The 24,163-nt window shown below is 43.6% G+C and overlaps 1 protein-coding gene across 5 annotated transcripts in view; it reads right to left on the bottom strand.

Annotated features, from left to right (window-relative positions):
- Positions 1 to 24,163, bottom strand: part of MEI1 (meiotic double-stranded break formation protein 1) — a 957,414-nt gene that overhangs the window by 213,522 nt on the left and 719,729 nt on the right. For all 5 annotated transcript variants that reach the window (XM_075833602.1, XM_075833600.1, XM_075833605.1 and 2 more), the window contains one exon: positions 23,273 to 23,429. In XM_075833602.1, coding sequence (XP_075689717.1) covers positions 23,273 to 23,429 — 157 coding nt within the window. The remainder of the gene's footprint in view (positions 1 to 23,272; positions 23,430 to 24,163) is intronic.

The following is a 24,163-nucleotide window of genomic DNA, read 5'->3' as shown; positions in this document are numbered from 1 at the left end:
AAAGTGGACACCCCGGTATCAAGACACGTGTGGTCCTGCCATGATGGGGATGCTACTGCCCTTGTCTTCCAGGGAATAGAACATGTGAGACCCCTCCTGAGAGGGGGGGACCTGGATAAGAAGATATTACAAAAAGAGGCAGAATGGATTTTTAGAATGCAGACAATTAACCCTCATGGCATTAACGAACAAATCTCTTACTCTTGTTTCCTTTAATCACATAATGTGACCCTATGGCTTGCTGGGTCATGTAGGGAGTCTTCCATATTTACAATATATGCCACTCCTGGGTATTTGTGGATCAATCGGCCCTTGTCCTCCATGCACACCATGCGTTTTCTGAACGCGTTTTTCCGCGTTTCTCACATGTTCTAGCTCTCCCGGCTCTTCTGACTCAGTATACTCTTACTTCTGATTTTGATACCACTTGAGTATGCTACCAGTTGATTCTTCCTGTGTACCACTGGTCAGTGGGCGCGAGTTGTGCCTGTGCGTGCGATCTTCTAAGGTAAACTGGGACGGGATGATTAATATTGTGGATCCCCCATAACTTGTACCTAGCATACCTTTTCGGCGATGCTATATACGCTGTCTGGATGCATCTGTGATCCCTGGCTGACGTCTGGGATAATAGGACACTTACTGTGTCACGTTCGAGAGCATTGTCTCCTACTAAGACGGCTCTCATGAGGGCTCACCTCTCCCATTGTACTTACACGGCCTGGTTCTTTTACACTGCCGTGTATTACATTAACTGTATTCGTATGTGTATTGCTGTCGACTGACAGTTCAGGAGCCGCGTCTAGCGTCCCCTAGTTACTATGGACGCGTTCGGCGTTCAGGAACCCTCACTGGTTGCTAGGTCCGGGGGAGCCGCCTCCGGCACGTCACAGGCTGTCGTGTAGGACGCGGATTGGTGGCTTCCCCCGGGGACGACCTTTTGAGGGTGGGCTCTCAGCCTTTTAAACCATGGGTCTTTTCGGCGCGTGTACGGACAGTGTATTAGAGCCGTGCATGCGCCTGGAGGCTAATAATCAGCACATGAACAGTGCTATCCAGTGCTGTAACATTGCAACCATTGAAACACTTTAGAATTTAACTACAATTTATATCTATGAATCCCTGAGGAAACATCACCTTAAGTGTGATGAGGAAACGCGTAGGATCTGTATAGATAGTGATTTTTGGCAAGGTTTTAGCGGAATTTATACTATTAGCAGGGGAAGTGCTATTTAGGTGTGAGATACATCATTCACTCTGAACCATTTTCTCTTGTCGCTAATCGCTTGCTTATGCCTGGTCTGGTATCAGTGGCTGGTTGAGCCACAATTTTATAAATACTATTAATAAACTTTACATTTTAATCGTTCTTTCAGGCGGTGAACTATAGATATTGAGTTGCTTTTCTCTGGTAAAACTTTCTGTGTTACAAAAAAAATAGATGAAATATGAATTTCTGCAAAAAAATAAAGAAATTTGAAAATTTCACATCTACTTTGCCTTAATTCCTGTGAAACGTCTAAAGGGTTAAGAAACTTTATAAATGCTGTTTTGAATACATTGAGGGGTAAAGTTTTTTAAATGGGGTGACTTATCGACGGTTTCTAATATATAAGACCCTAAAATCCGCTTCACAACTGAACTGGTCCCTGTAAAAATAGCCTTTTGAAATTTTCTTGAAAATATGAGAAATTGCTGCTAAAGTTCTAAGCCTTGTAACGTCCTAGAAACATAAAAGGATGTTCAACAAACAATGCCAATCTAAAGTATACATATGGGTGATGTTAATTAGCAACAATTTTGTGTGGTATAACTATCTGTCTTACAAGCAGATACATATAAATTTAGAAAAATGCTAATTTTTGCAATTTTTCACAAAATTTTGGTGTTTTTCACAATTAAATACTTAATGTATCGAGCAAATTTTGCCAGTAACATAAAGTCCAATGTATCACGAGAAAACAAATCGCTTGGATAGGTAAAAGCATTCCAAAGTTATTACCACATAAAGTAAAACATGTCAGATTTGAAAAAATTGGCTGTGTCCTGAAGGCCAAAACAGACTGCGTCCTTAAGGGGGTTAAGAAGATAAATTTCCCCAGGATGGGGGCTGCAATTCAGGACGTATACTGGGAAGAACTAATGTCAAATAATGATACAAATGATAAATGGGAAATCTTAAACTCTACTTTGTATAATTATAGTGAAAAATTTATTCAAAAATACAAAAAATATACAATTACTAATTAACATTTCCCTTATGTCTACGTTATGTTTGCATCGTTTTTTTAACATTCTTTTCTTTTTCCAGGGCGTTACAAGGCTTAGAACTTTAGCAGCAATTTCTCACATTTTCAAGAAAATTTCAAAAGGCTATTTTATTCAGGAACCAGTTCAGTTGTGAAGTGGCTTTGAGGGCCTTATATATTAGAAACCCCCTAAAAAAAAACACCCCATTTTAAAAACTCCACCCTCAAAGTATTCAGAACAGCATTTAGAAAGTTTCTTAATCCTTTTGGTGTCTCACAGGAATTAAAGCAAAGTGGAGGTGAAATTTACAATATTTATTTTTTTTTATGCAGAAAATCTGTTTTAATTAATTTTATTCTGCATCACAGAAGGTTTTAACAGAGAATCGCAAGTTCATATTTATTGCCCAGATTCTGCAGTTTTTATAAATATCCGAACATGTGGCCCTAGTGTGCTACTGGACTGAAATACAGGCCTAGAAGCAAAGTAGCACCTAGTGGATTTTTGGGCCTCTATTTTATTAGAATATATTTTAGGCACCATGTCAGGTTTGAAGAGGTTTTGTGGTGCCAAAACAGTGGAAACACCCCCAAATGACACCATTTGGCAAATTACACCCCTCAAGGAATTTATCAAGGTGTATAGTGAGAATTTTAACCCCCCAGATTTTTTGCTGAATTTAGTGGAATTAGGATGTAAAAATTAAAATCTACATTTTTTCCAATAAAATGTAGAAATCTTCAATTTTTACAAGGTATAAAGGAGAAAAATTACCCCAACATTTGAAAAGCAATTTCTCCCGATTACGGCCATACCTCATATGTGGTAATAACTGCTGTTTGGACCTACGGCAAGGCTCAGAAAGGAAGAAGCACCATTTGGCTTTTGGAGCTCAAGTTTTGCTGAAATGGTTTTCAGGTGCCATGTCACATTTGCAAAGCCCCTGCAGGACCTAATCACTGGAAACCACCCAAAAGTGACCCCATTTGGGAAACTACACCCCTGAAGGAATTTATCAAGGGGTATAGTGAGCATTCAATACGATTTCGGCGATATCATATGTATATCGGTTTTTTAAAGTTTTGCATCGTCTGCACAATAAAATAATATTTTTTTATTTTTTGAGTCACCATATTTTGAGAGCCATAACTTTTTTATTTTTCAGTCAAAAGAACTGTGTAAGAGCTTGTTTTTTGTGGGAACGGTTGTAGTAGTTTTTATTGGTACTGTCTTGCAACTCTTTGATCACTTTTTATTCTATGTTTCGTGAGGGGTGATGATAAAAAAATAACGATTCTGGCATTGATTTTTATTTTTTGCGGCATTCACCGTGTGGGAAAAATAACACTATAGTTTTGGACTTCTGGGGGCGGGGCACGAGCATGGCCGCTTTTACCTGCGACTCCTAACGGCCTTTTTAATCTCCGCCATATCGGAGACATCCGCACCCCAAGTACTGCTGGCGGTGAGGGGGTGCTGGATCGGCGGTGAGTGGGGGTGTCGGAGGAGCCCCTTATTTCTTAACCCCGGACTCACAGGAGCTGTAGCGCCGTGGAAGGAGCGGTGACAGGACCTCGTGTCGCCATCTTGGGAAGCCTACACCGGACCCCTCCAATCCCCTTGCAGATACTCTGGTGTGAAGTGCATCGGCGGAAGTGCGTGAGCAGCCGCTATATTGCTAGGCAGCGGGACAGCCTCCTCCCTCCGAGCCCCCGGGTGAATGGACCCCCACAGGGGCAAATATCCCTGTAGACCTAGGAAACCCCATCGACCCCCCCCTGACCCTGCAGACTGCAGTGGGATACAGTTTTTGTGAGGGCCATACCTCCCCCGCACATATGGGATTAGTGGGGACACTCCAGAGTATTCCTGACCCCCTCTTCACGGCTCCCTGGGGAGCCCGCTGCTCTTCCTGACCCCACGCTGGCCACATTGCATGGTGGAAGGCCTGCGCTGTGTCCACCTCTCCTCCTACTGGATAACAAATGAGGGTGACTGGCCCTGCCTCGTGTCTGTACGGGAATTGGACACTGCTGTCATATTTGTATTCTATTGTCTCCTGTATGGCCCTGGCTCATACTGCCACTGATGTTTTAGTGATCGTCTAATTGCCTTCGAGCAACTTTCCAGTGTGACCTTCTGATATTCTGATCTAATACACACTTTTGAAGTTTTTCCCCTGACGTAGGGAACTGTGTATTGGAAAAATACCTCACAAAATTGTCAAAAGGAATATCGGCCCGTTCCCAGAACGCCCCAGTACTGGACTCCCCACGCTCTTCCACCATGCATAAAAAAAAGGGAAATGCTAAAGGGGAAAAATCATCTAAAATTGCACCCGTTAAAGTGCGCTCCCCACAACCGCAATTCTGTCCGGAGCTACTTACAGGAGAAGACATGACCCCCCCCTGAGCTATCCCCACAAAGCAGCCCTCAACACGGCTCTGACGTGGACTCACTTCAGGCTACCCTGGTGGAGCAGGAGGTCTCGAAGTTGTTGATGCCTCTTTTTGACAAGCGCTTAGATGTCCTACACACATCTATTAACTCTGCGTTAGCCCAGATCACCACCAACTCCCAGAAGATTGCTGACTTGGAGACCAGATTCACCTCCTCTGAACACACGATTTCAAGTCTGGAGGATACCCTGCGCCAGAGCCAAACCATGACTCAGGCATCGAGGGATGAACTGGAGGACCTGGAGAACAGGGATAAACGCAGCAACCTGGGATTTGTGGGTTGCTTGACGGACTATCTCAGCAAATCCCTCCCACAAGTGCTTAACCTTGACCTTGGGGGTGACCCCCTCATGATTGAGAGAGCACACAAGCTTGGCTCTCCTATAGAGGTCCAATAGAGGAGCGGGTGACACTGGACCGTGTCCTATCATAGCCAAGGATCTCCACTGGGCTATAAAGAAAAAGTTCTGAGAGCCTATAGTAAGCAGAGGGACTTATTGATTAACGACTCAAAAATAATGACTTTCCAGGACTACACACAAAAAAGAAAAGCTTTCGCTCCTGTTTGCCGCTTGCTTCATGAGAGGAACACTCGCTTCGCATTTTTGAAGATCTGGTTCTGGCTCTGACTCATAGCTGCACCTGGAGGACGGCGATACCGAGTGATATGCGCCTCGGTTACCAGGGAATGTACCCGACTTTCATTGGACATGTGCACGTTTTGCCCATGGTTGCGAATTGATGCAGACAACGTTCACTTTGTTTTATTGACAGTAACCTCGTTGTTCTTAGCCTGGATTGATGTTACTGTTGTTCATCCAATTGTTCACCTGTTTTGCCTTTATTGCTTTTACTGCTTGTCTTTGATGTATTCTCTCCTCTTTCAGACCCCTGAGTGCACGACTCCAGAAATTGCTGACGCCTTCCTATTTAGACTACACATGCGGCTCGCTGGGCTGGGACCGCATGGAATTGCGACTGGTTTACATCTCTATTGATCCAGAAGTTCCTACTAGACACAGGATGAGTACCTCACATACATTGACACCTGACACTTATCACACATCACCACATAAAATTCCTATCTTGGAACGTTGCTGGCATAAACACGCCTCTGAAGAGATGGAAAGTGCTTGACCACCTCAAGAGACTCTCCCCAGATATCATATTTCTGCAGGAGACTCACTGGAGACTAGGCACCCAAGGGAAATTGACGGCCCCCTGGTTGGGCGAATGTCATTCCACCTTGTACTCTTCTTCTTCGTGGTTGATGGCGATTCTTTTTAGAAAAACCCTACAATTCAAATTAGAACAATCCATTAGTGACCCCGAAGGCATATATGTTATCTTGCGCATTACGGTGGAGAGCACTCCCTATTTACTGATTAACAAATACGCTCCTAATCAGGACCAACACGTATTTTACACTGAGGTTCTTCAGGTACTTCTGGGTCTTCCGCGCTGTGGCTTTTTCATTGGTGGGGACTTTAATCTAGTCCAAAATGTCTCTATGGATCGCTCCCCACCAAACCCTCAATCCCAAATGGTTGCGTCTTCTTTAGAGTTTTTCGTTAACTCTATTCATTTGTGTGACCCCTGTAGAGTAGTTGACACTGGAGCGAAGGAATATACATGTCATTCGAGTTCACATGGCACATTTTCAAAAATAGACTATTTCCTAATCTCCACCACATTGTTTGATTCCCATAAAAACTCCAGAATTTACCTGATTACTATTTTGAACCATGCCCCGATTACCTTGACTATGGCCTTGTCCTCCCGAACTGCGAGATCTACATTTTGGGGGTTTCCTGCGCCTACCTGACAGAATCCTCAATACCTTTAAATGCACTGGGGTAATTACTTGGATGACAACATATCTCAGTCAGATGATATCCCTCTATTGTGGGCTGCATCGAAGGCTGTGATGCGGGGACATGTCATCAGTTATCTGTCTCGGATGCAGAAATTACGAAGAGATCGTTACGCTGCCTTACATAACTCTCTATTATCGACTCAAAGGACCCATGCTAATAAGTCTACCCCAGAATATCAGACAGCTAAGCACCTCTTGGACACCTCTATCCATGATGAATCTCACTGGCAGGTGAGAAATACCGACAATAAGTTTTATAGATGGGGCAACAAGACAGGCAAACTCCTGGCCGCATTTACTAAACAGAGACACGTCTTCACAAAGGATAGGAGCAGCATAAAAAATATTAGAACGGCAATGGCTGAGACTGCTTTGGCACAGGACCCGACACAACCGGTCACGATGCTCATGAGCCTGGATGCCGAGAAGGCCTTTGACAACGTGGCATAGCCTTTTTTAGACGCGGTCCTCTCCAAATTACAATTTGGCACGGTTTTCTCTCAATTTGTACAGTTTCTGCGCTTTGATGCGATGACGTGTGTAACGGTCAATGGGCTGACTTCTCCCCTTATAGATATATTTAGTGGCAAAAAACAGGGCTGCCCTCTTTCCCCTTTACTTTTTAATCTCTCCATCGATCCCTTGTTAAGTCATCTAGTGCAAGCGCGATTTTAAGGGAATTGAAAACACAAAATTTTGAATTAAAGGTAGCCGCATTCGCGGATGATATCTTGTTAGTGGTGTCGGATCCTAAGCAGGTGCTGACCCCACTCCTTCAAGACCTGGATAGACTGGGGAGATTGTGTTAAACAAGGACAAAACTGAATCTCTTTTACTAAAGGGACCTTCTGTACCATTGTAGTCCTCTGCTTTTCCATTCCGGTGGAAAACTTCAGTGTTATCATATTTGTGGGTACAAATCTCCAAACACCCGCGTATATTATATAAGCTTAACATGTCCCAATATGGCTCCCAATTAGAGAAGAGATTAAGCACTTGGAAACACTTCACTCTCTCCTATTTGGGGAGGGCGAATCTGATTAAGATGTCGGAATTTCCTAGACTCCTCTATCTCCTACACACGCTTACAGAAGCGGATGAAAAACGGATTAACTTCCTTTATAGGAATTTTATATGGGATGGGAAAAAGTCACGTATAGCCTTCCACATCCTGTAGCAGCTGAGGGCTAGTGGGGGATTAATTTCCCCAATATCAAACAATATAATCTGGTGGGATTGCTTCGGTTTGTCTCTGACTGGCTCCATGACACCTCATGTTACACGTCTACCCCTCTTGACTCTAGTCTCTTCCCGGGTTGGGCATTTGCAGCTCTTCTACACCTTCCATACAATCAGTTATCAATTAGCACTAGAAACAACCCTTTACTCTTTAACAACTGGCGGTCATGCCAAAAAATAAAAATGCATTTTCAGCTCTCCCCTTTGTTGTTTCTCCACCTGCCATTGATATGCAACCCTAACTTCCAGGATGGCGACCCCATGGCACTTTGTGTATATATTGGAGAAGAGGATGCTTATGCTGTCTGAGATGCGGTTGAAGTTCCCGGCAGTACCCATTGATCCCTTCCATTATTCACAAGCCAAAAGCTATATCACAAAAGTCTTGAAACAATTGCCAGAGCGGGAATGGAACCCCTATTTTCTCCAAGGCTTCTCTAGACAAAACATACTCAAAGGTCAAATAACCAGGAACTACTAGTTCTTACACCTACCACTGGACTATGCCGCAACTCAAACACCACTGACTAAATGGCAGATTGATGATCAATCGCTCACTTACTCCGTCATTTTGAATGCTTTGGACCAAGCTCATAAATTTCTACCCTCAGCCTGATTTCTAAAGATGAGACTTAAAATAGCACATATATCAAATCTAACTCCACTTGTGGGCCACAGAATAGGTTTAGATCCCATCTCCCAATGCTTTAAATGTCACACCATGGAGGCCAATCTCCATCATTGTCTTTGGGCCTGCCCTAATAGTCAGTCTTTTTGGTCCCGTATTCGCTCATACACAAGTAAAAACCTAATGAACTACACTCCTGACACAGCACTCTGGGCAATTTTGGACTATATGGACCCAGACACACACAGATGTTCCCAGGGTGCATATAGATTATTACATTATGTGGCAGCGGCAGGTGCGAAGGCCATTTTACAAACCTGGCTACACGACCAAGCCCCACCATTAAAGCTTTCTCTGGACAAACCCTCATACTTATTCAAGATGGATTGGATGGAGGCATCTCTCCATAAAGAACTCCAAGTGGAGCAGTTCTTTGCCACATGGGAAACCTTCATCTCCCTCCTTCCACAGAGAGGAAACACACCAGTGTGAGGGTGTACAGGATTCTGGAGTGGTTGAGGTGTTGGTGGGAGTCGTGCACTCAGTTGGCGTGTTCTCTTCGCTCGGATGCCCCTGCAGCGTTTATAGTGGTGTGGACAGAGATGTGTGGTTGGCTGGCACCCGTCCCACCTCTTTGTCCATGATTGCATTAAGCCTTGATTAAGAGGAACAGAGGTATGTTTTCAACTTTTGTATGCCATTAAGCCGACATGAGATTTAGTAAAGACAGGCTACCTTGTTTATGTTTGTCCCCCCCATTCCCCTGACTAATAATACAAGATATCCTGATTGATTGCTGCGTATTCTATAACATCGGTAATCTCTTGTAACCACATTTGCTTCTGGGGATCCCAACCCCCTTTTTGTTTTATTTTTTGTTTGTTTTTATTTTCCCTCCCTTTTTATTCGTGTCCCCCATATTCAAAAAGTTTAACAAACAAAATTTGAAAAAAAAAACAACATTATAGTTTTATGGTTTGGGTCATTACGGATGCGGCTATACCAAATATGCGTACTTTTTTAAAGTTTTCATTTTTTCCTATAATAAAAGACTTATTATAGGAAAAAAGGCAGTGTTTGTTTTTATTAACTTGAAACTTTTATTTTTACACTTTTATTCAACTTTCTTCAACTTTTTTTTTTCCGTCCCACTAGGGGGCTTGAGGCCCTGCATCCCTAATATTTACTCCAATACATTGCACTACCGATGTAGTGCAATGCATTAGAGCTGTCAGTCATTCACTGACAGCAAGCCTATTAGGTCCTGCCTTTGGACGGGGCCGAATAGGCTATCGTACGTGCAGGGGTGAACCTAGCCCCTCTGCTGCCTGAGGCGAACTATAAAAAGACGCTCCCACCCAATCTATCTGAGTTTTCTCATTACTGGCTTTACACAACAAACACGCAATATATAAAAAAAATTAAATAGGAAAACATTTGTTGTTTATTTGTAAAGTGCTGTTTAATGTATAGAAAAGATTTAAAGAACTCTTTTTACTGTATTACTTTAGTATCATAGATCAGCAACGCAGCATTAACACTGAAAATGGTTTAACACATCTTCTATGCCCCCTTTTATTACCTAATTGACTTATGATTTTTAACTGAGTTCAGTGGCCCGGCGTGGACGGCATGATGCAGGGACGTCATCGTGCCGGGCAGTTGACGTCATCAGCGTGCTCCCGATCTCTTGTAAACCTCAGGCCTAAACCAGGCTGTGGCCTACAAGAGCAAACGGCGGTGCAGGGGTTTCTATTGTGCCAAATGTAATTTAAAAAAATAATAATTTACTGCTAACTTTTTTTTGGTGGCTTCCGCTGGACCGTTTGGACTATGTCGTAGATTCATTGGACTACTTCAATGATCTACTTTAAAAAAATAAAATAAAATTGTGAAAGAGGGTTGCATGGGGGAGTTTTGATTTCAATAAAAAAAAAAGTTAAGACTAGTTACTATACTGCAAGGTTAGGGGGGTCTGAGCATCTGACTGACTGCTCTAAAGAGGGGGGCAGAATCCCCCCCTATAGAGCCCTCTGCAGTAAGTGAGACGCTCAGACCAGACCCACCCCCCCCCCCACTAATTCTTCCTTTATAGTGATGTGAGAGCTCTTTGGGGTGGATTATTCCAGCCCTATAGAGCCCTTTGCTGTTGGTAAAATGCCCAGACCCCCCTTGCAGTATACTCACGGGTCCCGGTCCCAGCAAGGCAGGAACGTACCTCGTGCGTCTCGTCACTTTTCGTCGCTCGACCACTCCTTCTGCAGACTTGCACCTCTCTGGCAGCATGTGCTGCATACAGCGTCAGAGAGGAGGAGGAGTGTTACATATGTGCCCATCATGCGGCACGTCTGCTATGTGTGTCTGCATGGCCCCTCCCCCTGGTCAGAAAATGTCGCCCCCCCGTTTTCGGGTAGGTGGTGCCGCCTGAGGCTGTCGGCTCACCTCGCCTCATGGCAGGTGCGGCACTGCGTACGTGGCAGACCAGGAGGCTATTATTAGGACTCCAGTTGCCATCGTAACAATCGCATCCTCACGATCACATCGTGACGATGCTGATCGCTTCAAACAACTAATGTGCCGCGATTGCTTTTAAGGGGTTAATGTCAGGGATCGGAGCTAGCTCAATTTCCTGCTGTTACAGCACGCTGTCAGCTGTAACATACAGCCAACACGGGCGGCTGATGTCAAAGGCTCAGCTTCTGAGCCTGCACAACTTTGTTTTGCAGCCAGAAGGCATTTTCGGCCCCACCTCTGGGCCGGACCTAGCAGGCTTCCGTACTTGGCAGACAGGAGGCCTTTGTTAGGCCTCCAGTCTGCCAGAACAGCCATCGGAACCCCGTGATTTGCATTGCGGGTTCCGATCTGCTAGGAAACACCATATATGCAGCGCTTGCTTTTGAGTGTTGCGTCTAAGGGGTTAATCGGCCGGATAGCAGGCCATCTCTGGCCCTAGCCATGCAGCAGGGTGTCAGCTGTAATATATACCTGACACCCGCTGGCGATTATGCGGGCTCAGCATATGTGCCCGCACCAGCAACACAACGTACTCATACGTTGTGTTGCGTTAAGTACTACAGCGACGTAATAGTAGGTTGGATGTTGTTAAGGGGTTAAAAGAGGCATGGACTCGCGAGACAGGGATATAATATTACCACTTTACAAAGCATTAGTGTGGCCTCATCTAGAATATGCAGTTCAGTTCGGGGCTCCAGTTCATAGAAAGGAAGCCCTGGAGTTGGAAAAAATACAAAGAAGAGCAACAAAGCTAATAAGGGACATAGAGAATCTAAGTTATGAGGAAAGATTAAAATAATTAAACCTATTTAGCCTTGAAAAGAGACGACTAAGGGGGGACATGATTAACTTATATAAATATATGAATGGCACATACAAAAAATATGATGAAATCCTGTTCCATGTAAAACCCCCTCAAAAAACAAGGGGGCTTCTGAAGTCTCCACGGTTCTGTCCAACTCGCATGGCTTTTCCCGCTGTGTCAAGATCCAAGAGAACTCCTTCAAGACACTTACGAGATGGTATAGAACTCCCCAGCTCCTACACAAATGGCGACTTACTACTGACGAATTATGCTGGAGGTGTAGATTAGGTGTAGGGACCATCTCACATATATGGTTTCACTGTCCAGTCTTAAAGAAATTTTGGTCTGAGGTTGTGAGACTTATTAATGTAATATGTGGGTTGAATGTATGTTTAACTCCTGAATTGGTAGTGCTGTGGTTACCTAACATCTCATTTCGACCGACTAAGAATTCACTGGCAACTCATATGTTGATGGCAGCTAAACTCCTCATCCCCATACACTGGAAATCGAAGTCCCCGCCTATAATTCCTCAATGGCTGGAAAAGATTGGTCAGATTTTTAGAATGGAGGAACTAGCTGGATGGGAGAGCGGAACCCATGTAAAATTTCTAAATACGTGGCAGAAATGGCTAGATTTCACTAAAAGTCCGATATATAGTCAGGTACTGGCCTCCTCTCCTTTGGTCTGAATTTAACACCTCTCCTTTGATCTGAATTTAACACCTACTATTATCTCACATACTGAAGTGGAGTATTCTAATACTCACAACAACTTGTACAATGGTCTCATGTTAGTCACCTGTTATTGTTTGTTCTTGTTTACTGTCTGTTATTGTTACGTTGCTCTGATAATTAAGGGTAAGGCATCTGCCGAAAAAAGTAGAACTGCCCGAGCAGGCAACCACTTGATATAATGAGAAAGTGATTAATTATGTCATGTATGGTTTAGTACTCTGTCTTGTTCATTTTCTTTCTGTTGAGAACTGATGTAAAAATTGCCTTTGTTTGCATACAAGTAATCCCATGCACAGATCTTTGAGCCGCAGATCTTATATGCATTGTAAATGTACTGTTTGTACTGTGTTTATTTTGTTACAAATTTCTTAATAAAAATATATTGAAATAAAAAACAAGGGGGCACTCCCTCCGTCTGGAGAAAAAAAGGTTCAACCTGCAGAGGCGACAAGCCTTCTTTACTGTGAGAACTGTGAATCTATGGAATATCCTACCGCAGGAGCTGGTCACAGCAGGGACAGTAGATGGCTTTAAAAAAGGGTTAGATAATTTCCTAGAACAAAAAAGTATTAGCTCCTATGTGTAGAAATTTTTTCCTTCCCTTTTCCCGTCCCTTGGTTGAACTTGATGGACATGTGTCTTTTTTAAACCGTACTTACTATGTAACTGGGAACCAGCATTAAAAGCTATGTACACCTTTGAAAGGAATTTAGCTTTTTAATGTGTTTTTGACCAAGTTTTAAATTGACTGTTATAAAAAAAAATTGTTTTTACTTTTTATGGTACAGCTTCCATGTATCATGTATACATGAAAGCTGTATCAATCTATCTCAGCCAATTCTGTCAGTTCAGCTGAACTGACGACTCAGCTGAGATTGGGTCCTGTAGGTCTCTGACACACAGGATCCAGTTTATAACGATCACACTTAAGTTATGAAGTTAGATGTGATCGATTTTATCTGGATCCTGTGCGTCAGAGACACACAGGACCCGATCTCAGCTGAGCCGTCAAATACAAAAGTATTGCAGTGTATTATAAAAGAGATTGGATGATCGCATAGTAAAGTCCCCTAGTGGGACTAGTAGAAAAGTAAAAAAAAAAAAGTTTAATAAAGCTAATAAAAAAAACAAATTTTTTTTAAAACCCACTTTTTCCCCTTTCAAAATGCTTTATTATTAAAAAAACAAAATAAAGTAAAAAAGTTACACATATTTGGTATCGCCGCATCCATAACGACCCCAACTATAAAGCTTTTACATTATTTAACCCGCTCTGTGAACGCCGTCAAAAATAAAATAAAAAACAATGAAAAATTGCTGTGTTCTGTGAATCCTGCCATAAATAAAATGTGATAAAAAGTGATCAAAAAGTCGCATCTACCCCAAAATGGTACCAATAAAAACTACAAGTCGTCCCGCAAAAAAAAGCCCTATACAGTTGCACCGGCAGAAAAAGAAAAAAGTTGTGGCTCTTCAAATAATTTTTAAAAAAAAGTGTTTTTACTGTGTAAAAGTAGTAAAACATAAAAAAAAAAAAAACAGGTTAAATAATGTTATATTGTTATAGTTCGGACTTTTACAGACGTCGTGATACCAGTTATGTTAACTTTTATTTTTTCTAACATTACTTTAGAGAAAAAATGGGAACCTTTTTTGTTTTTAACTTTTAATATTTTTTTTCACTACTGAAATCTTTATTTAACTTTTGTTTACACTTTTTTAATAGACCCCTTAGGGGACTTGAACCAGGGATCGTTAGATTGCTGTTACAATACACTGAAATACTAATGTATTGCAATGAATAGTCGTTTTACAGGCTTCTGTAAAGCACGCAGGGTTTAACAGAGCCAGAGTGAAGGGAGTCCTGGGGCCTTCATTAGGCCCCTGGGCTGCCATGACAACCAACAGCACCCCACGGTTGCGTTGTGGGGGGCACCGATGAGTTGTCAGAGGGGGCCGCCTCCCTCTTTTTAACGCCTCAGATGCTGCGGTCATGATTGACTGCAGCATTTGAGGGGTTAAACGGCCAGGAATAGCACAATCCATGAAAAATATATCTCTATCTGTACTCACAGCTGTATGATCCAGCAACCTAGTTCCTACCCCACATTTAGCATAGTACTCAGAATATCCATGAGCATATTGTTATCTGTCTCAACGCGTTTCGTCTGCGATATGACCCACCAACACCTCAAGAGTCTATTTTTTCTATATCAATTAGATATTCAAGACATTAAAGACAGTATTATTAGACTATACCAATTAGTACGAACGTCGGAAGTTATGATATTCAAACTACAGCAGTCAGGATGAGAGCCGCAAGCTCAACAAGGATGCAGAGCTTATAAGGGCTTAGCCCAGCCCTCTTGAGTGGCGCACGCCAAGAACTCCTCCCACCTCTCAGCCAGAGCCAATGGGATCACAGGCCCAGGAAGCGCCGTCATCACCTCACAAGAGACTTGGCTGTTGCCCCGGTAACCATCACGGACAGCAGCCCGGAAAGAAAGCTACTCATAAGACATATTGTTTGTTCCCACTGCATACTACTGATAGTATATACCCAGCAAGAGCGATGAAATAAAATAATGGAGAGGGGGAAGTCATTGACCAGTTCATACCCATAAACAGAGATTAAGAGTTCTCTCAGGACTCATATTAGTCTTGAGACCGTATATACTGAGGAGTGTTTACTCCAGCCCAGTAGAATACTCCCGTAGCGTCCATGGCCGCGGGCCGTCGGGTCTACTCACCTCCTGACGCCCGCAGCCATGGATCTGTGAGTGCTGGTCACCATCTCCTTCCCAGGAGACGCCAGCGCTCACTTCCGCTCCGGTCTGCTGTGTCCCGTAGGGTGCGCTCGCACACTCGTGCCCGCTCTTAAATGGCCAGCGTGCGCGCATGAAGGAAATCATCATCATCAACACACATGATTTCCTGGACTATAAGAAGGCCCCAGTCCTTCTGATCTTTGCCTGAGCATTGTTAGTTATTCTCTAGTCTGTCTCGCAAATGGTCCCTTAGTGTTTTCCGTTTCAGTTGTTTAACCGTGCCCTGTTACCTGTTCCTGTATCCCGTGCTGTGTTCTTGTTCCTGTGCCTACTAGTTGGAGTTACTACACCTGTGTTATCCGCCACATCCTGTGTCATCTGCCACATCCAGAGGGATTCGCCATGTCTGGCGCAACCTCTGGCACCTGCTGTCATCCGCCACGTCTGGCGTTACATGCTGCACCCATCTCCATTCGTGCCAGAGCTGCGGCCACTGTCTGGACTATCCAGGTACCCTAGTGCGGGACTTTGTACTGCTGGGGTTACCTGTTATTTGGCCAGCTGCCTCCCTGCTACAGCGGTGCGGCCTATTGGGTCCACATACCCACACACCGTGACAGTACGCTCTGGCCATGGACCCCGCTGGACAACCTGAGTCCTTGACGACACAAGCCTTGCTGGCCGAGATGCAAGACCTCCAGTCACGGCAAGACCAACTCCTCCTGTCGGTGAATGCCATTGCCCATCTGCTGCTTGCTCCAATCACAGTCGTCACTGCACCCATTCCGGCTGTTCTTCCTGCTACACTTCCTGTCTGTACGTGTGCCTCTTGCCGCTACCTCCCCGCTATGACTGAGACCCGAGGACCTGCAGGGTATTTTTGAATCAGTGCCAGATCCACTTCAGACTACATGCCAGGTCCTTCTCTTTGGATGACGGCAGGATAGCCTTCATCATCTCTCTCCTTAGTGGCAAAGCCCTAGCATGGGCAAATTCTCTGTGGGAACATCAGGGAACAGAGACCCGTGACTTGCAGTGCTTCTTACGGACCTTCCGCTCGATCTTTGAGGAACCTGGGAGAGTTTCTTTGGCTGCTGCATCTCTGCTGATCCTACACCAGGGAGACCTCTCAGTGGGCGAGTATGCCATTCAGTTCCTTATCCTGGCTGCTGACCTGGAACCATGAGGCTTTGGTGGCCACATTCTGGCAGAGACTGTCTTCGGGGATTAAGGACGAGCTGGCCGCTCGCGATCTGCCATCTACTCTGGACAATCTTATCCTACTTGCCACCCGGGTTGACATGAGAATCCGGGAGCGTTCCCAAGAGGTTCTTCGGGAGAGAGAACTTCCTAGGCTGGATTCTACTTTCCAGCAATCTTTACTATCCTCCTCAGTCGTCCCACCAGAAGATCCTATGCAGATGAACCATGTCAAATTGTCTGTCCAGGAGAAACAACTAGGATGAATAAACTCACAGGCTTTGTATCTTCCACATCTAAAAGAGCCCAGAATGTTAGTTTTACCCAGCCATGTCTTTGATTTACTAGATGTTGAAAGATGGCTTTTGACTAACCTATCCTTTAAATTCTGTCCCCCGACAATAAGTGACAGAAGAATATTTCATAACCTTGTCACTGACACCTAGGTCTAGGCGGAGGATACCCCAGTAGGTTCTCAAGATTTCAAGCACATTTACAGATTGATTATCATAAGTGCCAATAAGCCGTAATATACCCTCCGCTTCTTTCTTAGGCATAGGTACCAGAAGGGAGGCTCTCTCTGAGGCCATTGCATTATGGTAGGCTGATTCTAGAACACTTTTTGGGCATCCTCTTCTCTTGACTCTAAGGTCCAACTCTTTTGATTTTGTCTAAATTCAGATATTGAAGAGCAATTTCGTCGCAACCTCAGAAACTGTCCCTTCGGGATACCTCTTGTCAGTGAGACTGGATGATGACTGTCCCACCCTAGCAAGCTATTCGTAGCTATAGATTTCCTGAACACAGTAGTGTTCAAACCACCCTGAGAGTCTATGCTGATAGACAGATCCAAAAATGAAAGACAGTGATCATCGATCTCTGAGGTAAATCTTAGGCCTACATGATTGATATTTAAGTATGAGACAAATTCCTGAAAGGATTCCCTTGTGCCAGTCCATAATATAAGCACATCATCAATGTACCTCTGCCAGAGGTCGATGTGCGACATACATTTTTCCATTAACTCCACAAATACTACTCTTTCCTCCCACCAGCCCAGGAAAGGATTGGCATATGTGGGGGCACAGGGGCTCCACATAGCTGTCCCCCTGAGCTTGTGGAAGTACTTGCCATCAAACAAAAAATAGTTATGATAAAGTGTGAATTCTACAAGTGACAAAATGAATTCATTATGTCTGCCCAGATGTGTTCCTCTCATTTCCAGAATGTGTTTGATGGCTCTTATACCCTCAGCATGGGGAATAGAGCTATAAAGGGCGTCCAAGTCCAAACTAGCTAGAAAAGTACCCGGGGTAAGGCAAAGACCCTCCAATCTCCTCAGTACCATGGTATCACGTACATAAGATTGTAAGGTTAGTACAAAGGATCTCAATACCTGATCAATATAAGTACTGACTCCCTGGGTTAAGCTGTCAATCCCTGACACTATAGGACGACCCTTTAAAGGACTGCAGCCCTTATGATTCTTTGGTAGTCCATAAAATGTAGCTATTTGTGGATGTTTTGGTTGAATAGAAGACAGTTCTTTCTTGTCTATTAAATTCTCTTCAAGGGCATCAGCCAGTATGATATTAAGCTCTCTAAGAAAAATATTAGTAGGGTCCCCTGCCAATATGTGATAACAATTTCTATCCATGAGGATATCAAGACACATTTATTTATATAGCGACCTATCCATGACCACTATATTACCCCTTTTATCAGAAGGTTTCACAATAATAGACTCATCCTGTTCAATTTCCAGAAGAGCCCTTATTTCCGTCTTAGAGAGGTTGCCATGGCCCCTGTATCTGGTGTTCTCAAATTTCTTACAAATAGCTGTAATAACCATCTTCTCAAAGATATCAATATAGCTCATATCAAAAATAGGAGGGACACTGGTACTTTTTGCTTTAAGATTAGCAAGAGGACCAGCACCAATATCTCTTGTGCCTTCCTGCCATAGACTGTCCAATAATTCAAGATAAGGTAATTAATCTGCATCAATGCCCAATGCACGGCACTTAACAAGATCGTTGTTTTTCATAAATTTGGCCCATCTGAGTTTCCTTGTAAATAAGGAGATGTCTTTAACCCAGGTAAAAAGATAAAAAATTTGCAGTTGGCACAAAGGATTGTCCCCCAGATAGTAATTTCAGGTCATCAACCGTTAGTACTCTACTGGACAGATTTATAACTTGTAAATCATCATTCAATAGTAATTGTGGATGTGAATCAGTAGTGTGGGATACTACAGTGGTGGGTGAACAAATATTCAGACTAGATGCGGAGCTATTTTCAGATTGCCTCAGGCCTCCTTTCTCTCTCTGAGCATATATTGAGTTATTGGCGGGCCTATCCTAAAAAAGGTTCAGATATATGGCCGGGGTCATATGCTCTATTGCGGCGACGTTGTCCTCCTCTGCCCCTGCCTCTGTATCTACCTCTTCCCACCCATCTTTCTGATCTGTCAGTATCAGAGGTATCACAGTCAGAAGAAGTCTGCCCATTCCCCAAGTTCCCTTGGTTAAGATTATTAGGCTGGGTTCACACGACCTATTTTCAGACGTAAACGAGGCGTATTATGCCTCGTTTTACGTCTGAAAATAAGGCTATAATACGTCGGCAAACATCTGCCCATTCATTTGAATGGGTTTGCCGACGTACTGTGCAGACAACCTGTCATTTACGCGTCGTCGTTTGACAGCTGTCAAACGACGACGCGTAAAAATACAGCCTCGTCAAAAGAAGTGCAGGACACTTCTTTCAGACGTAATTTGAGCCGTTCTTCATTGAACTCAATGAAGCACAGCTCAAAATTTACGGCTGTCAGAGAAGCCTCGCAAAATGCGAGGAGCATTTACATCTGAAACGAGGCAGCTGTTTTCTCCTGAAAACAGTCTGTCTTTTCAGATGTAAATGCCTGCTATCGTGTGCACATACCCTTAAGGTCATAAGCTCTGTTTTCTTTAAAATCAGCAAGATCTCTCAAAAATTTAGAGTGTTTTCTCCCTTTATTCAAAAATGTGAATTTCTCAATTTCAGTTTGTAGAATTTTTTCTTTTGTATCGAATTCCACATCTGAAGAGAATTTCTTACTGAGTTCAATATTATCTTTAAGTGTGCGAGAGTTGCATTCTAAAATAAGTTGTTTTTCCTCTAGTAGAATAGTAATAAGTCTAAGAGAGCTATCTGTAGCTTCCTTCTCCCACTTTGTATTAAATGTGTTGGATCTTATTCTTTTAGCTGGTAGTAGTGGAATCCTCAAACCTCTAGGCACAATCTTGTGCTCCAAATAATAGACCCTGCACTTTCCACCATGATCTAATTTGAGTCCTTATATACTACTGTAAGTTGTTTAAAAGTTTGTTTAATGAAAATAGGTTGTGATGATACCTGTAGTTCGCTTTCGGAAAACACTGTTTTAGCTTCATCAAGACATTTGTCCAAATCAATATTGCATGACAAGAAACCTACCATGACTGCAATGATAATAAATTGACCCCTAGGAGCTACTAGTATAATGCCTACCTTAAAACAAATTAATTAAACAACTAGATATGATATACTGACCACAAGAACCTAACGTACCTACAGTCGGCTCAATGATTAAATCCACGCCAAGCCAGATGGTCGTTGTTCTTCGCCCGATTTCATTTTTTGCTTCACTTCTGTCCTGCAAACAAGAATGTGAAGGCTGACGCCTTGTCTCGCTCCTTTGAAACCAACGACTGAGGAAACTCCTCAATACATCATAGATCCTTCTATGATTATTGCCGCTCACTCTCTGCAAATTAGAGACATTCCCACTGGAAAAACTTTTGTCCATCTTGCTGACCAGAGGAGAAGTCTCCGCTGGGGACACAACTGTAAACTAGCTGGGAACTCTAGTGTCCGTATGACACAGGACTTGATAACCCGTCACTATTGGTGGCCTATTCTGCCTGGAGATGTTGCGGACTATGTCTGAACTGTTCCTTGAACAAGTCTACCTGCTCCAAACCTGCTGGTCTGTTACTACCCTTGCCTGTTCCTGATACTCCTTGGCAGTATATTGCTATGGACTTTATCACTTACCTTCCCCCCTCAGCTGGATGTACTACGATCTGGGTAGTAGTGGATCGTTCCTCTTTATTCCGTTGCCTGGTCTTCCGTCTGCTCCTCGTCTGGCAAATCTGTTTATTCTGCACATCTTCCGGCTACACGGACTTCCTCTGCATATTGTCTCGGACCGGGGTGTACAGTTTACATCCAAGTTCTGGAGAGCCCTGTGCAACCTGCTAGATGTTAAACTGTACTTCCCTTCCGTCTATCACCCGCAATCCAATGGTCAAGTTGAGAGGATCAATCAAATTTTGGAGAATTATCTGCGCCATTTTGTTTCCGCTCAACATGACAATTGAGTACAACTTCTGCATTAGCCGGAATTCTCGTACAACAATCACACAAGTGTCTACTGCCTCATCTCCTTTCTACATTGTGTACAGCCAGCATCCTCGAGTTCCTCTTCCTGTGCCAGCCATGACTCAAGTACCAGCAGATCCTCCAGGCAGTGGACCGCATGAAAAAGCATGCCGATAAAAGAAGAATAGTTCCTCCTCAGTTCTCTCCTGGAGTTAAGGTCTGGCTATCCTCAAGGAACATTCGTTTGAAGGTGCCCTCATATAAATTTGCTCCCTGGTTCCTCTGACCCTTTGAGATCCTACAACAGATAAACACTGTCTCCTATAAGCTTCGGCTGCCTCCTACCCTCAGAATCCCCAACTCCTATCATGTGTCCCTCCTGAAACCTGTGGTCCTGAACCGCTAGAGTAAAACTCCTAGTCCTGCAGTTGCTCCCAGCAGATCATCTGATGTGTTTGAGGTGAAGGAGATCCTGGACTGCAAGAGGGTAGGAGGAAGGACTTTCTATTTGGTGGACTTGAGAGGGTTTGGTCCTGAGTAAAGGTCCTGGGAACCAGAAGAGAACCTTAATGCCCCTAGCCTCATTAAGAAATTCTTCTCTCGCTCTGGTCCCAAGAAGAGAGGGCGTAAGAGGGGGGATACTGTAACGTCCACGGCACTGTAACATTCCAAAACCATTCCACTCATTCTAAACCTGCCAGTCTACTCCAACGTCTGCCGGTGCCTGATGCTACCTGGCAAAACATTACAATGGACTTTGTCACTGACTTTCCTTCTTCTGCTGGATGTACTGCGATCTGGATGGTAGTGGATCATTTCTCCAAAATGGCACATTTTGTTCCTTTAATTGGCCTCCCCTCAGCTCCTCATCTGGCAGATCTGTTCCTCCAACACATCTTTCGTTTACATGGACTAGCTCTTCATATTGTTTCTGATCGGGGTGTACAGTTCACGTCTAAATTCTGGAGAGCCCTGTGTAATCTTTTAGATGTGATGCTGGACTTCTCTTCGGCCTATCACCCACACTCTAATGGTCAAATGGGGAGGACCAAATACTAGAGAATTATCTCTGTCATTATGTCTCTATCCAACATGACAATTGGGTAAAGCTCCTGCCTTGGGCGGATATCTCATACAATAACCATACAAGCGAGTCCACTGCTTCCTCTCCGTGCTATATTGTATACAGTGAGCACCCACGAGTTCCTCTTCCTGTGCCAACTATGTCTCAAATGCCTGCAGCCAGTTCTTCATTCGGGACATTTCTTCACATCTAGCAGCAGATCAAGTTCTCAATTCTTCAAGCAGTGGATTGCATGAAAACATATGCCAATAAGAAGAGAAGAGTTCCTCCTCAGTTTTGCTCCGGAGTCAAGGTCTGGCTTTCTTCTAAGAACATTTGTCTGAAGATCCCTTCCCACATATTCGCTCCCAGGGTTCTCGGTCCCTTCGAGGTGTTGCAATAGATAAACCCAGTGTCCTATAAGCTTCGACTGCCTCCTATTCTCAAAATCCCCAACTCGTTCCATGTTTGCCTCCTAAAGCCTGTGGTCCTGAATCGCTATAGTAAATCTCCTTGTTCTGCAGTTGCTCCCGGTTCTCTGTACTCCTTACGTCGTGAGGTGAAGGAGATCCTAGTCTACAAGAGAGTAGGAGGAAAGTCTTTCTATCTGGTGGAGTCCTCTCTCCCTCTGGTACCAAGTAGAGAGGGTGTAAGAGGGGGGGATACTGTAACATACACGGTGATGGACCGTCGTTTCCACTCACCCCTCAACGGGCGCAGCCATGGACATGTGAGTGCTGGCCGGCATCTCCTTCCTAGGAGATGCCAGCACTCACTTCCACTCTGCAGTGTCCCATAGTGTGCTCGCACGCGCTTGTGCCCTGCCTTAAAGGGCCAGCGCGCGCACATGTAAAATATGGTTAGTTAGCCATAATCACCATGGACTATAAAAAGGGCTCTGCCCTTTCACTCCTTGCCTGAGCGTTGTTGTATTTTTCCCATGTTTGTATTGCAAATGGTCCCTTAGTGTTATCCTGCTCCCAGTGTTCCCGTGCCCTGCTACCTGTATCCTGTATCCCGTGCTGTGTTTAGTTCCTGAGCCTGTCTAGTGTTGGAGTCGTATTATGCCATGCCTGCTGGTATACATCTGGCGCAACCTGCCACAACTAGCCCCATCCGTGCCAGAGCCTCTACCATTGTCTGAACTAACCCAGGTACCCTTGTGCTACGAACACTTTGTATAAGAATTTGCATAGACAGTGACTTGGCCAGCTGTCTCTCTCTGCTACAGCGGAGCGCCCTAGTGGTTCCACATACCCCTAGATCGTGACAATTGCACAGTCATGTGTCATGTAAATGTACATAGAAACTGTTAAATTTGTCATTACCTTGCAAGTCTGGAGAAATCCTGGTATCTTGCAATATTTTCAGAAGTTTGTTTAAAATTAAATTTGATGTTTCAAAGCTGTGCTTTCCATGTAAAAATGATTTTAATATCACAAGCACTTTATTAGCCAATTCCACTGAGCCACTATTCATCAAATCCTGAAAACAAAATAGTTTTTAATATTACTTTTTTCAGGTTACATACATGGATTAGCATCTACATACCTATATTAAACTAAAGCACTAATTTGCACCTCCGATTATTAGTTTTTTAAATTTTCATTAGTGAAGCTACAAAAGTATTATTTTTTTGTTTAGATTTTAATGATCATATGGATGCATGTTCTTCTTACATCATCCTAACCCCCCCCCCCCCCCCATTATGTAAGTTTTTTTTATTGTACAGAAAGGTGTGTTTAGACAAATCCAATCTTATACCTGCAAGGGATCAGGAAAAAATCAGACAGAGAACAAGAAAACAAGAGTAACATAATGCATTGTTCTATAAAGCCGGTAGCTCTACAGCAAGATGCAGTTCTTGATTTGCTTTCTGGCTATACATGCACCTTTCAGGTTGCCATCAGCTATAGATATTATTATGCTTTAACAAAAATTGTGCAAAGGCTATCTTTACATCCGTTTATAATGGAAACCACAACGCTCTGCTAGATTCATGGGTTCCTGTATGGTGTCCCTTGTATGACAGACACAAAGATAGTGGCTCCACACTGATGTGAACAGAGCTTATATAGACCCACTACTATAAACCAGAACAGAATCACTGGTATCACTGTTTCTTGGAACCAAGATAACCAGTGAAAAAATATTGTCATTTAAAAATACAGGCAGTGGTTCCGTACTTTTAAAATTGTGCACCAAAAAAAAGATATGTA

The sequence above is a fragment of the Rhinoderma darwinii genome, chromosome 7, assembly GCF_050947455.1.
Source record: "Rhinoderma darwinii isolate aRhiDar2 chromosome 7, aRhiDar2.hap1, whole genome shotgun sequence".
Lineage (NCBI taxonomy): Eukaryota > Metazoa > Chordata > Amphibia > Anura > Rhinodermatidae > Rhinoderma > Rhinoderma darwinii.
Note: the sequence above shows the minus strand (reverse complement) of the source record. Positions and strands in the feature narration are given on the sequence as shown.